This window comes from Zootoca vivipara, chromosome 3 (assembly GCF_965207765.1).
Source record: "Zootoca vivipara chromosome 3, rZooViv2.hap1.1, whole genome shotgun sequence".
NCBI classification, from domain to species: Eukaryota; Metazoa; Chordata; class Lepidosauria; order Squamata; family Lacertidae; genus Zootoca; species Zootoca vivipara.
In genome coordinates, this window is record NC_142586.1 from 114597691 (window position 1) to 114613094 (window position 15404).

Sequence of the window (15404 nt, forward strand, 5' to 3'; positions counted from 1 at the left end):
TTTCAGAAGCATACACAGGAGTGGTGCTAGGGCTTTTTGCACCCTAGAGAAAAACACCTTCTGGCGCCCCCTGGGCGCATGTGTCATGACGCATGCGTCATGACGCACGCACACACACCGCTGATGCCCCTGCGTCCCCTCCATTGGCAGGAGGAGCACGGGCCAAGGGGGGAGCTCAGCGCCCTCCCGCCTGTGGAGGGGACGCTTTGAGTTCCTCGGCGGCGGCGGCTGCAGTGAGCGAGCGGCGGCAGCAGCGCCCATAGCTGAAGGCTTCAGCTGCGGGCGCTGCTGCCGCTTGCTCGCTGCAGCCGCTGGGGAACTCACAGTGTCCCCTCCGTGGGCGGGAGGGCGCTGAGCTCTCCTTTTGGCTCACGCTCCTCCCGCCTGTGGAGGGGACGCTGGGGGCTCCTCAGTGAGCAGGCGGGCGGGCAGGCAGGCGGGCGGGTGGCGGCGGCGGCAGCGCCCATAGCTGAAGGCTTCGGCTGCGGGCGCTTGCCGCCACTACCGCCGCCACTCACTCGCTGTGGCTGCCGCCGCTGGGGAACTCTCGGTGTCCCCTCCATAGGCGGGAGGAACGCGAGCGTGCGCCTTGGAAGGGCGGAGGTGGCGCGGGGGTTTTGCGGGGCAGGCTCGGCAGCGCCCCCTCCATTTTTGCGCCCTAGGCAATGGCCTAGTCCACCTAAATGGACGCACCGGACCTGAGCATACAGTAAGGATGGTAGTACAATAGCTTTGTCCTACTGGATTTCAGCACCTTGTGTGCCTTGCCTAACTAACCAATCTGATGTCTGGATTAAAGACCAAACTGGGAGTTCAAGTTCTTTGCCCAGCAGTGAGGGCCAGCAGAAAAGGCAACACACACATTTCCCATCAGATCTGCTGCTGCTACCCAAAATTTTCAACAATACAAAAATGTATTTACCAGTTGTTGATGGTGGAATGATCCTTGGGGCCTCTCCTGCCAGCTCCAGAATATGGAGTTCTTTCAGGAAGTTGGCTTTTGCATGTCAAAGGGAGTACCTTGAACTGGGCTTACTGACTAATTTGTAGCCTGCACAGCTGCCTTGGGAGCAGTGTTATATCGACTGATTGGGTGATGATATTGAAATAGACCACACTTCCATAAAAATACAGCAAGGTGGCATGCAGCATGCAAAATTACAATAAGTGCAATAAAAACTTAAGTACAGTCGTACCTTGGAAGTCCCCGAACGTTTTGGCTCCCGAACATTGCAAACCTGGAAGTGAGTGTTCCAGTTTGTGAACTATTTTTGGAAGCCGAACGTCGACAGGGCTTCCGTGGCTTCTGATGGGATGCAGGAGCACTTTAGGTTTTTAACATTTTGGAAGTCGAACAGAGTTCCGTAACAGTTCCCGTTTGACTTCCAAGGTACAACTGTATAAAAACATCAATTAAAAACCTGTTGGTAAAAAGAAATTCACATTGCAAAAGCCTGCCTTGTAGAATCATAGAAGTGTAGAGTGAGAACGGACCCAGACGAACATCTTTCTCAACCCCCTGCAATGCAGAAATATGCAGTTGTCCCTTATGGGGATCAATCCTGCAACTTTGACCTTATCAGCACCGTTGTTAGACACTCGGATAGAAAAGCTAGGAGTCAAATAGCTCCTGGGATCTGGGTTGTAGACACCAAAAGAGAATGTCTAGTCACCACTGGGGGGGGAGGTTAAGCAACACTTTTAAAATGATTTTGATAAGCATGAATTAATATGCGGTTCACCTAAGTGACACATTGTTAATATCACCTTTTTAAACAAATTGTTCATACATGTTTAATGGTTTACAATAAAAAAATATTGGTGCCTTACTTCAGTTTTCAAAACACTCTACTCTTTATTGCTAAACTCCTTAACATATTATCTGTCCTTAACATATACTTGGAGGCTTCAAAGCACACGTTTCAGTAATCCTTGAGGATCAACCAGGCGCAAAATATGGCACCCAAACTTTTTAAGGTGCTCGCACATGGAGAATCTTTAGGCGCAAAATGTGCCTGGTGCCCTGCTACTTTAGAACCCTGATCAGCACCATGGTCTAACGATCTGAGCTATCCAGGCCCTCAGGGCCGGCTCTAAGGCAAGGCTGGGTGGTGCAGGGTGCCAGGCCGTCGGGACGCCAGGGGGGCGCCGTGCGGCTGTGCCTGCTGCAGCACTGCTGCGCGCTGTGCCCGCCAGACAGCCATGGTGGGAAATGGGGCGGGGGGGGGGGCTCCGGAGCGATCTTCACGCCAGGGCGCCCAATATGCTTAAGACGGCCCTGCAGGCCCTGAACCCATCTGAATAGGGTTTCTTTTTATTTTAAGGAGCATCTAAAAGAAGGCACAGATTATTCTTCCTGAGCCCTTACTGGCACTGAGTTCCAAAGGTTACATCCTGGCACATTAAAAGGCTGACTGAACCTCAGTGTCAGGGTGCTGTTCCCGGCTGGTTGCCCAGGAACATATAAAGATAAGGGAAAGTTTCTTACAGTCCTTTTTTATTTCAATCTTTATAGAGAGAGGCTACAGAACCCGGCCTCTTGGATAATACTGTTGTCCTGAGTGAATCCCAACACTCTGTCTCTCCCACTTCCTCATTTGTCATTCTCGTCTCCTCTACGGGTGCTGCTACGTGCCCTCTGTCTTTGAGCTCTTTGCTCTCCTACTTTTAAGACTTGCCAGGTTGTTACTTATCTCCTTGACTAGGGGGGTCACATAACTCCACATCCTCCAACATTTCTCTAATGAAAATAACCACACAGTAACGTCTTAAGGGTATCCAGCGCCGTGGTTCAAAAATTCTCCGGCACACCGCCCCCACGGCAGCAGTAGCGCGCAGCTGAGGGGCGGAGATGGAGGGTGGCGGAGCCTGGATGGCGTACACCACCTTGCAGGGGGCTGGCCTGGGCGCAGAGCCCACCTCCCGCAGAGGGTGCTGCTCGGCTTCTCGCCCTGGACCGGCCCCTCCTTGGCGCCTCCCTCCAGCGGCCGCTCCGGGACGCGGCGGTGGCGCGCAGCCATTGAGCTTCCTCCATAAAGCAGAATCAGCGAGACTCCTGCCTAGAGTGGCAGCAGGCGCATGGTGCCACTCTAGGCAGGAGTCTCGCTGATTCTGCTTCATGGAGGAAGCTCAATAGTTGCACGCTACTGCCACCATGGGGGTGCAGGGGCGCCAGCAGCAGCTGCTCCCAGACACCAGCCGTTCGGCACCCCTGGTGGCCAGGCGCTCTGGCACCTTGCGCCACCCAGCCCGAGCCTAGAGACGGCCCTGCTACCACACCCTCCAAGATTTCTCCAATGAAAATAGCAACGTCCTAAGGAAAATTGGAACATTCTGGGATCAAATCAGAAACCCGGACCGCTTCTGTATATCTGGGACTGTCCCTGGAAAATGGGGACACTTGGAAGGTCTCTCATAGTGTCGATGTATGGATTCATTCATGGCTCTGACTCAAGGTTAACCTCACTTTTGCGTTCCTCCCCACGTGGCCAGAGCCATTGTTCTGTTGGAATGCCACAACAGGTCAGCATACCCTTTCAGGGATCTCTTTTCTCATTGTCCAGGCTCCCGCCTCAAACGCCTGCAGCTTTGTAAGAAGAGTATCAGACCAAAGGCCTGTGGCATGGGTGAGGAACCTCAAACCCAGGGGCCAAAAGCAGCTCTCTCTATGGGGCCCTTGGGGGACTTTGCAGGCCACACTCCTCAGCACGCCTGCTTCTTGAATGCTTTTGCTTCAAAACGAGCTTAAACTGTGATTATTCCTCTTCCTTGCCTATATGGACGATGGATGGAGAGGTGTGTATTTGGCATCTGTGCGTAGAAATTTCTTGCTTTTTGATGGGTGGAATGGAAACTCCTTTATAAAAGGTAGAAGCCACACCATTTGTTCCACTCATTGTTGCCGCTGGTGTTTATTTCAGATAACTGATACACCACTTAATTGCAAAAAATAAAACCGTAAAGTCAAGAAAAGCCATACTTTAAAACATACGTGTGGGCCCTCAGATAATTGCCCCTGAAGGAACATGGCTTTCAGGCTAAAAAGGGGTCTCCATCCTTGGCCTATAAGAACATAAGAATAGCCTGCTAAATCAGGCCCAAAGCATCCTGTTTTCCACAACCAGATACCTCTGTGAAGCCCACAAAGGATCTTAGGGCAACCGTGCTCTCCCTACTTGTATTAAACATAAGAATATAAGAAGAGCCTGCTGGATCAGGCCAATCGTCCCTCCGGTCCAGCATCCTGTTCTTACAATAGCCAAGCCAATCCCTGTAGGAAACCCTCAAGCACGTTTTGAGCATCCTCTCCCCTCCTGTGCTTTCCAGCAACTGGCATTCAGAACTATTGCTGCCCCCAGCCAAGGAGGCGGAGCACAGCCATCATGGCTGGCAGCCGTTGTTAAGACTTACCCCCATGAATTGGTCCAATCCTCTTTCTTTCTTTCTTTCTTTCTTTGCAGGGTGGGTGACACCTGGTTTGAGAGCAGTACATGTGAAAAGGACCTAGGAGTCTTGGTAGACCACAAACTTGACATGAGTCAACAGTGTGATGCAGCAGCTAAAAAAGCCAATGCAATTCTGGGCTGCATCAATAGGAGTATAGCATCTAGATAAAGGGAAGTAATAGTACCACTGTATTCTGCTCTGGTCAGACCTCACCTGGAGTACTGTGTCCAATTCTGGGCACCACAGTCCAAGAAGGATACTGACTAGCTGGAACGTGTCCAGAAGAGGGCAACCAAATTGGTCAAAGGCCTGGAAACGATGCCTTATGAGGAACAGCTTAGGGAGCTGGGTATGTTTAGCCTGGAGAAGGTTAAGGGGTGATATGATAGCCATGTTCAAATATATGAAAGGATGCCACATGGAGGAGGGAGAAAGGTTGTTTTCTGCTGCTCCAGAGAAGCAGACACGGAGCAATGGATTCAAGCTACAGTACAAGAAAGAAGATTCCACCTAAACATTAGGAAGAACTTCCTGACAGTAAGAGCTGTTCGGCAGTGGAATTTGCTGCCAAGGAGTGTGGTGGAGTCTTCTTCTTTGGAGGTCTTTAAGCGGAGGCTTGACGGCCATCTGTCAGGAATGCTTTGATGGTGTTTCCTGCTTGGCAGGGGGCTGGACTGGATGGCCCTTGTGGTCTCTTCCAACTCTATGATTCTATGATTCTTTCTTTCTTTTTTATTTCTATGCTTATTATATACAGACACAAAAACAATATTGAAAAAGGGGAGGGGTGGTCCAATCCTCTTCCAAAGCCATCCAAGTTGGTGGCCATCACTGCCACCCAGGGAAGCAAGTTCCATAGTTTGACTGTGCAGTGTGTGAAGAAGGGTTTCCTTTTATCTGTCCCGAATCTTCCAACATTCAGCTTTGTTGGAGTTCCACAAATTCTAGTGTTACGAGGGAGGGCAAAAAACTTCCCACTCTCAACTTTCTCCATGGCATGCATAATTTAAGTTTGCCAAAATAATAATAATTAATGAATCCGGGGACAGTTTTCAACTTCCTTCTAAATAGATGGATTTTGTCCAGGGACTGATTTGTAAATCCGGGGACTGTCCCCGGGAAACGGGGACGTCTGGCAACCTTAGCATAATTGGAGTCCCTTCTAGCTCTACAATTCTGTGATTCTATGTTTAACACACAGGTGGAAGAACTTGAACGCCCAGCATTTTTCCAAACAAGCACCCTTAGCAGAACTAGAAAAGAGTACACAGAACTGGCAAGAGCAAGGTGATAGCAAAGGAAATATATACAGTATTCCCTCTATATGGCAAACTTGGGAAGAAACATGCCAGTTTCAACAGACACATTGCCTGCACAGTCTCCAAGTTGCCCTGAATCCATTTGGGGGCGACTTGAAGGGACACCACTAAGCTTCAGACAAGCCCTGAATCTTCTGAATCAGTAGAACTGCCCAGTTCAGCGCAGGACTTGGGCATTCATCTTTCCTAGGTCTCAGACAGTCTATCACAACAGGGTACAGCCTCCGAGGTTGGATGGGAAAGGGACGAAGCTTACCTTTTGCCCCTCCTGAAATAGCCCCACACAGCTGCCAAGGTGGTTCGCAAGGGCTGTGGGAGGTTAGGATCCCTCTGGCCCGCTGGCTAGATCCAGTTCTTCAATCCTGGCCTAAAAAGAAAGATTTGGAGGCACCATAACACTGAGCCTCCCAAGCCTATTCTGGCTAAATGACCCAGGATGATATTTATTACATTTATATGTTATAGGAATTCTGTGGTCTCAAATAGAGAATAAATGTTGATAATTGTAAACTCACATACATAAGTGTATAAACCACATGTCTAAAATAGTACAGGAGAGCAATCCAAAAGAATCTCAATATTTCCTCTGCCTCCTTAATCCCCCTTCCCTGAGAACAGGTAGGCAGATAGGGATCAGGGGAAGTTCCTGAAGGGATTCCTCTCCTATATCTATGAACATCCTTGCTATTAATTGTCATTGTTTGCCCAGATGCTCTGCATTGAGGGATGTCTGACAGGCATCCTGATTGTCTCATCAAATGCTAATGTTTTGCATAAACTGTGTCTGGAACTATTTAACTATTCCTGCTAAATCCTCAGGAATATCACACCTTGGCCTGCCTGAGCCACAGTAACCCCACCTTATGTGTGATGTAATTTCTGACTGTTTGTAGAGGGGGGTGGCCTTCTTCTCCACACCAAAATGCAAACCCTTAAAAGAGATGTTTCTTCATGGTTCGAGGTCTCTTTTGCCTCCTTGCAAGGAGGGGAGGGAACTCTGCTGCAACAGAAAAATAAAGATCTGCCCTGCTTTCACTGCATCCTGCCGCCATCCATTCATCTCTGACCAAGCATGAACTTAGGGGGCTCAGCCCCTTAGGGAGTTGGGCAGCAAAAGCCAAACACCCCTATTTTTTCCTATATCAGATATATCCCAACTTCTTCTCCAAGGAGCTCAAGGTGACGTATATGGCTCTCCTCCTCATTTCATCCCCACAACAACCCTGTGAGGTAGGTTAGGCGGAGAGGCAGTGACTGGCACAATGTCACTCAGTGGGCTTTGAACCCTGGCCTCCATTGTCCTAGCCTGGTACACTAACCAGAACCCTACACCGGCTATGACCAAAGGTACTGTTTTCCTGAAAAAACATAGGGAGCTGCCATATACCAAGTCCAACCATAGATCTATCAGATTTAGTTTTGTTTACACTGACTGGCAGCAGCTCTCCAGGATTTTTAGAAAGGGTTCCCTCCCAGTCCTCCTTGGAGATGCCAAGGAATGAACTGGTTGTGTGTGTCTTCTGTGTTCAAAGTTTTTGCTCTGCCTCTGAGCTACAGCTGATCTCTCGGATGTCCTGTCTAGCTGTTCTCTTCTTTTCGTTATTCAGTTATCTTTCCAGCGCCGAGGGCCTTCTGGAGGTTCCCTCGCTACGAGAAGCCAAGTTACAGGGAACCAGGCAGAGGGCCTTCTCGGTAGTGGCACCCACCCTGTGGAACGCCCTCCCACCAGAGGTCAAAGAGAACAACAATTACCAGACCTTTAGAAGGCATCTCAAGGCAGCCCTGTTTAGGGAAGCTTTTAATGTTTGATGGATTTCTGTATTTTAATATTTTGTTGGAAGCTGCCCAGAGTGGCTGGGGGAACCCGGCCAGATGGGCGGGGTATAAATAATAAATTATTATTATTATTACTTCCAGATTGTCATCTCACCCACCCACCCTCCACAACTGGCTTCCCCCTGCTTGACTTCCCCCAACATTTTACTCCTCTCTTTTCCCTGGTGATGATGACCCTTTCGATGTGCAGAAAAACTTGGCCAGTGGGAATAGCCACCCTACCCACACCATATCACAAGCTGATTTTGAAGACCACTCCTCAGTTTCAAAAGGCAGTTGCCACAGTTCATGGGGTGAGAGCTTTGAGAAACAACGCTACCTTGTGCATGCAGTGACCAATTGCCTGACTCTTAGGGCGAAGTGTCTTGGAACTTATTAGAGTAATGATTTAGCCCGCTGAAAAATCAAGAAGCTGGTTTTCAAGTTTCGAAAACTCACAAATTTTGAACTTCTCTGTCATTCCATCCCAGGTTCTCTTTCTGCCTGAGTTTTCAGTGGCTACTCAGCATTAAGGCAAAGCATTCTGGGTGATGCTCTGACACCCCCGTCTTTCATTTCATGTTAAAGGGGGGGAAATGTCCGGGTCTTTCTGGCTCCTTGATCTTCTTCAAAGAGTTTAATCTTGATCTCCATCTTTCCCTCCCATTGTTCTCTTTTGAAGAGAACTTGACATTTTTGATCTTGCAGGTGATTAAGGCCGTGCTTATGCCCTTCACCACTTGGAGTCCTCAGAGCCGGATACGGCAGCAAGTTCCGGCACTGAGCGCCAAACTGACTCCACTTGGTAAGAAGTGGTAGCAGCCGTCCATTCTTCCTGCACTCACAAATAACATCCATGGAGGGTAGAACTGTCCATGAGGTTCCTCTCTGGGTCAGGATGGCTCGACAGTGTTCCAAAGGAACAATGCCTCTGAGGCCTACGCCTCCAAGCTCCTCCTCCTCGATTCATCGCTTCCTCCATAAATACCAAGGCTCCAGACCCTGCTCTCCATCCGATCTTCCGAGAGACCTTCTCCACCATCGGATCATCTGACATTGGGACTCCAAGAGTGAGATCCAAGCCAGGCACCCACCATGAAGGCCATCTTCCTTGCCCTTGTGGGGCTCCTCTTCGTCGTAGCCTCTGAAGGTAATGGCATTCAGATTCTTGAAGTGGGAGAGACGGGCTGGATTAGATGGCTCCAGAGAACCCTTCCCCCCTGAAGGTTGTGTTCTACCTTAAGAAATGGAACTAAGGGTGTCTTCCTTAGTTAAGGGGTTTAGACAAATTAGTGGAGGATGAAACCTTGCATGCGCTCCATTGGGGCATCTGGTTGGCCACTGTGAGGACAGGATACTAGACTAGGTGGGCTTTTGACTCTTGTTATGTTCTCATGTACCCTATGATGACCTCTGTAGAAGGGGAGATACAATTGCTGTGAGCTTGAGATGAGTTATTTTGCTACCCCCTCAGTGCCTTTGGAAGAGCCACTGATGGTATATTCTCTTGGTCAGTGTTGTGGGGAGAACAGTCATAACAAAACCCTAGAGATTAGGAAGAAAATGGGAGCAAGGTCTTGAGTTGAGAGTAGGGATGGAAGAACCTGTCCATTTCAGTTTTTCTCCATTTCTATCCTCCCCTCAAAAAATCTCAAATTCTGCACATTTCTACAGCAACCTGTGGGTTTTTTTAAAAAAAATAAAATAAAATTCTCATGAAGCTATTTCATGAGATGTGGTTGTTAGAGTGATGGACTCTAGGACTTAGGAGAGTTGGCTTCAAATTCCCATTCAGCCATGAAGCTCACTGGGTGACCTTGAGCCATTTTTGGTATGCCATATTTATTATACTGTACTGAACATAGCACTTCGAAAGCACAAAGTGCAAGTAGATAAATAGGTACCACTCCGACGGGAAGGTAAACGGCGTTTCTGTGCGCTGCTCTGGTTCGCCAGAAGCGGCTTAGTCATGCTGGCCACATGACCCAGAAGTTGTACGCCGTCTCCCTCGGCCAGTAAAGCGAGATGAGCGCCACAGCCCCAGAGTTGTCCACGACTGTACCTAATGTTCAGGGGTCCCTTTACCTTTACACATTTTTTTCAAGTAGTTTTCCTTAATATAACAAATTTTGTATGCTTAAAAATGAATTAATTTAAGCACTTTTAGGCACACTTTTCTCTAATGTAAGCATTTTTGGGCACATCATTTGGAGAAATTAAGAGACATGTGAATTCCGAAGGATAGGTTTTTTGTTTGTTTGTGAAATGAGAATTAGCCCGCTTCTCAATAGATAGGAAACAAGATCAGGTTTCTCCCCATTCTGAGTCGAGTGTGAGTAGCATTGCACTGAGTATACCTGTGATTCTTTGCTCCCATTCCCACCCCAATGATTGACATGGGAAAAGGGATTGCTCAGACTGAGCAAAATGAAGAGAGCTGTATGTTATTGGTGGCGTCACAAGCACTAGCCAGTAGGTAGCTGGAACATTTATGTATATACCTTATCAGGCTGCATGTCTTGGGACTTTAAAGGACGTATCTAATGAGCTTAACAATCAACCCTTCTGCCTCAGGGAACATTGAGTATATATGACATGAGTTTCAAACAGATACCGTATTTTTCCATGTATAAGACTATGTTTTTTGCTTTTTAAAAATAGTAAAAAAAATGAGGGCCGTCTTATAGACAGACGGTTAATGGACAGGGGTTCAGGTTCTGGCTCTGATGTGGGCGACCCTGGGCCGGGCTCGGCCTCGGGTTCTTGAAATATGGCAACCCTAACTTTGGGCAACCTCTGCACAAAGAAGCTCAAAGTTGTTCTGCTTGATGTTTAAAATATTGATTTCTTAATTTTGAGTTCAAAAAAATAGGGGTCGTCTTATACATGGGGGCATCTTATACACGGAACATTGCCTTTGAAATTAACTTTGACGTGATTTTTTTAAATAAAAAAAAACACAAACAAAAGCAAAGCACATTATTTTTAGGACCCACCGAAATGTGACATACTGGTCTGCCAAGTGTCAGTCCTTGGGATCAAGAAAGTTTCATTGCAATTTTCTTTCAAGATCAAATCAATATGATGATGATGATGATGATGATGATGATGATGATGATTTATTTGTACCCTGCCCATCCGGCTGGGTCTCCCCAGCCACTCTGGGCAGCTTCCAACAAAGATTAAAAATACATTAAAATGTCACACATTAAAAACTGAAGGGCTGCCTTCAGATGTCTTTCTTCTAAAAGTCATATAGTTGTCTATTTTCTTGAGATCTGATGGGAGGGCATTCCACAGGGCGGGTGCCACCACTGAGAAGGCCCTCTGCCTGGTTCCCTGTAGCTTTGCTTCTTGCAGCGAGGGAACCGCCAGAAAGCCCTCGGCGATGGACCTCAGTGTCCAGGCTGAGCGATGGGGGTGGAGGTGCTCATTTTGATCTGTTGTCGCAGGTCCCCTAAAAGGCATGGGGCCCATAGGCCTATTTAAAATGTATTTTTAAATGTATTTTTAATTTTTGTTGGAACTGCCCAGAGGGGGTTCCTGGGGGAGGCCCACATCTATGAAGTTCCCCTCTCTCCTGGGATCAGTGACAACAGAGGCCCTTCCCCCTCAGTGGCCAGGTAAAATAGATACGTTGGCATGTTTTTCACTCTCAACTAACTCTGGTCTCCCTCTTCGGCAGGCACCAAGCGGCACTGCAACCAACGCTGTTACGGAGAATGCCGCAAGAGCTGCCCGTACGGCTGGATTCCTACATCAAACTGCGCATGCGCACACACGTCGAACATCTGCTGTCTTCCACCACCACCACCGCCACCACCACCGCCACCGCCTCCACCACCGCCGCCTCCACCACCTCCGCCTCCGCCGCCTCCACCGCCACGTCCTAAATATCATCCACCACCTCCCAAATATCACCCACCACCGCCACCACCCCCACCACCTCCTCCTCCTCCTCCTCCACCACCACCGCCACCACCACCTCCCCCTCATCGCAAATGGTACCAGCCGCCACCCCCTCCTCCTCCCCCACCTCCCCCACCTCCACCTCCCCCACCTCCTCGCCCACCTCCTCATCGTAAATGGTATCCTCCTCCACCTCCTCCTCCTCCACCTCCTCCTCCACCTCCACCCCCACCCCCACCTCCTCCCCCACCTCCGCCCTCTAAATATCACTGGTGATAACAGTAGAGAGCCTGAGCGCCCGGGAAAAGAAGGAAGAGTAGCGTCGAGTTCAAAAGCCATCTCATCAGCATTTGGGAAAAAAGGAAAAAGAAACCCAGTTTTGTTCGCTTCTTCTTATAAAATAGAATAAATAAAAATGTAGACCTTGTCAATTGTACCTTTCGTTCATTTACCCCCCCTAGAGTGGATTTTGGACGGCGAGACCTCGGGTTGGTCTACCATGCACGGTGGGGTTCTTCTCTATGGCGTCGGCTACTTCTCTAGCACATTCGGAGTAGCCATAGCAAGGGCCTCATCCACTTAGAAGGCAACTGCGTGGGGTTGGTGGTCAGGTCACCGAAGGTTGCGGGTGGCAACACAACCTGAAGTCCTAAAAAGCCAGGGTTTGTTGCCCTTAATAATAATACAGTGGTACCTGGGGTTATAGACGCTTCAGGTTACAGACTCCACTAACCCAGAAATAACCCAGAAAGGTTAAGAATTCTGCTTCAGGGTGAGAACAGAAATTGCGCGGCGGCGGTGCAGCGGCAGCAGCGGGAGGCCCCATTAGCTAAAGTGGTACCTCAGGTTAAGAACAGTTTCAGGTTAAGAACGGACCTCCAGAACGAATTAAGTTCTTGACCCGAGGTAACACTGTATACTATTTATACCCCACACATCTGGCTGGGTTTCCCCAGCCACTCTGGGTGGCTGCCAACAGAATATTAAAAGCACGACAAGACATTGAACATTGAAAACTTCCCTAAATAGGGCTGTCTTCATATGTTTTCTAAAAGTCTGATACAGTAGTTGTTTATTTACTCAACATCTGATGGGAGGGCATTCCACAGGGCGGGTGCCACTACTGAGAAGGCCCTCTGCCTGGTTCCCTGTAACCTCACTTCTAGCAGTGAGGGAACCGCCAGAAGGCTCTCGGAGCTGGACCTCAGTGTCCGGGCTGAACGATGGGGGTGGATATGCACCTACACTTTGATTTGTGCTAAGAAATGTACCGGGAGCCAATGTACAGTAGGTCTTCCAGGTAGCTTAGACTGAGACTGAGTGACTGGCCCAAGTGAGCTTCACAGTCAAGTGGGGGGGATTTGAACCCTGATCTTCCAGGTCTTTGTCCAGCAATCTAACCGCTATGTCACTCTGGCTCTCCCCATATGTGCTTGAATCCCTCTTGCAAAATACTGACAGTTGAAGAGGCCTCCTCAATGCCTTCAAAAACCTCACACCTCACCTCCACTCAGAAGTGGTACTGCCCACAATCCCTGCCATCTCTGCTTCTGTGTCCTGGCCTCTGATTCCCCATCCGAACTGCTTGCCTTTCTTCCTCCCTGTCCCTCCCTCTGCCATTTGCCTCCTAGGCTGCATCTCCTCCGCTGCACGCTTTTCAGTTGCAATTCTCCTTCCTCCTGGAACGCAGCAGGGAAATGTTTCTCCCTCCCGCATTAATTGCTAGCGTCCCCCTTTTGTGATATTCCCCAGCTCTGACGTCGCTCTTTGCCAAAGCAGATTAGAACAAGGCTTTCTCAAAGCCCACAACCTCCCCGCAGCAGTGCCCGGCGGCAGAAGAAGCCGAGCGCGATCTCTCCTGAAAGCACCTTGTTAGCGACCCACTTTGGCACGGGCCGGGAGGCAGGTGAGGAGCAACTGGGCCGCGAGTGGGGGACAAAGCTACCTCTCCAGCCTGCCTCGGGACATTGGTTTGGACGCTGGCAGGAGATCAGATTGCCTTTATTGCATACACCCTTGTGCAATTTTTTTAAAAATAGATCTTTATTCAAATAGTTTCAAAAAATACAAAATCAAACACACAAAAACAGAAAGTACATTAAAAATTCAAAAAAAGACAAGAATAAAGTGACAAAAAAGGAATACATATTCAATCATGTATCAACTCATTGATACATAAGCTCGAAAAGAAAAAGAGCTTATATACTCACTTTAATAATTAGAAAACCACTAAAACAAGCAAAAAAAAGAAAAGGAAAGGAAAAGGGGGTAAAAGGTAAGAAAAAGAGAAAAGAAGGAAAAAAAGAAAAGAAAGAAGGGAGAGGGGGGGAAAAAAGGTATATTTAAAATTTTCTTCCTATTATTTGCGAAACGCGACCCTAAATGCATTATTTTTCCATTGCTGTATCTCTTACTTCCATACAAATTTTAGCAAATTTTAACAATTTAATAAATACTTTATGTCGATTTCTCCTCTTGTGATTTATTTACTCTAAGCACATCACTAAGTTGCATTCTAAGTTCTCTTTCTCCAAATAATCCTGTACATATCTCCATTCTTCCATGATTCTCTGCCTGGGTACGTCTCTAATTATAGCTGTCAATTTCACCATCTTCAAATATTCAATTAATTTTTCCTGCCAATCCTGAATTGTAGGTATTGCATCTCCTTTCCATCTCATACACCCTTGTGCAAATTAATTGAAACAAAGCATGTTTTCTTTCTTACTCACAATCCTGTACTCAAAACAAACCCGGAAAGTCAGTTGATGGTGTCGGAAGCCTGCAGCCAACAGAAGGAATGATATGCTCGCTACAATATATTGAGGTTCTATGAAAGATAGTTATTCTAGAGCTGGAAAAGATGTGTATCCTGACGGTACTGGGATATTGCAGCAGGACCTAGCCCCCTGTCACTCATCGAAAGTGGTGAAGAAATTCATGACAGAGCAGCAAATACAGGCACTTGATTGGCCAATGAATTCCCCGAACGTAAATCCCACTGAGAATTTGTGGGCTATATGCAAAAGTCGCCTCCTTGCTGTAGACTGTACAACTATGGAGAAGCTCATTCAGGTGCTGATTCAAGTGTGGTACAGGGATCCGAAAATCAACAGTGACTGTTTGAAACTAGTAGACTCCATGCCAAACCATGTTCAAATGCTGCTTAAAAATAGTGGAAGTCATATCTGTTACTAATGCACGTACAGTATATGCGAGTTTTGTACATGTAATTGTACATTTTGTACAAGTAACTGCATTGTTTGTTTCAATTAATTAGCACAAGGGTCTAGGATCTTCCTTCCCAAAGCTGGAGCGGTTAACAGCCATAAAGTAAGCCAGCCATGGTGACTGACTGAGGGCACTGTCAGAACTGCTGGGACAGGGCAAGGCTGGCACCAAGGACTCATTGGGTAGCTGCCAAGGCTCATAGCCAACATCTGAGCATATAGGAATGCATGTGGCAAGTATCAATGGAGAGATCTGTCACAATCCCATTGGCCACGCCACACACCGAAAGCACTATAATGAAGTTTTCAGTCATGGCTTCACCCCCCCCCCAAATATTCTGGGGACTGTAGTTTGTTAATGAAGGGATGTGAATAGATGGTAAGAGATGATATATTTATTAGATACTAGCTGGCCAGGCCACATGTTGCTATGGCTCACCCCTGTGATTCCCCCCACCCTGTCCCGATCCATGACCTATCCCGTCCCCCCCCTGCCCCCAACCCACACCCAGGCGAGTCGAGGTTTGGATCGGCGCGGGCGAAACCCATGGGGTAGGTGGAGGCTACAGAGCAGCTTAGGCCTGTGGCGGTGAGGCAAGGTAGGCCTGAGGCGTCGGGATTGGAGGGGTGGTTGGGGAGGCGGCCTGTTCCCTGGGCTGGGCGTGGTAGGATCGGTGGCGGAGGG

The 15404-nt window shown here is 48.2% G+C and overlaps 1 protein-coding gene and 1 long non-coding RNA gene across 3 annotated transcripts in view; one reads left to right on the forward strand and one right to left on the reverse strand.

Moving 5' to 3' along the window:
* LOC148686471 (uncharacterized) overlaps positions 1-15404 on the reverse strand; it is a 425644-nt gene that overhangs the window by 35488 nt on the left and 374752 nt on the right. The window lies entirely within an intron of this gene.
* LOC132591848 (uncharacterized) lies at positions 8607-11916 on the forward strand. The gene is made up of 2 exons (XM_060272254.2): positions 8607-8730; positions 11266-11916. Exons 1-2 carry the CDS (start codon positions 8676-8678, stop codon positions 11763-11765), a joined length of 555 nt encoding a protein of 184 aa, XP_060128237.1. The 5' UTR covers positions 8607-8675; the 3' UTR covers positions 11766-11916.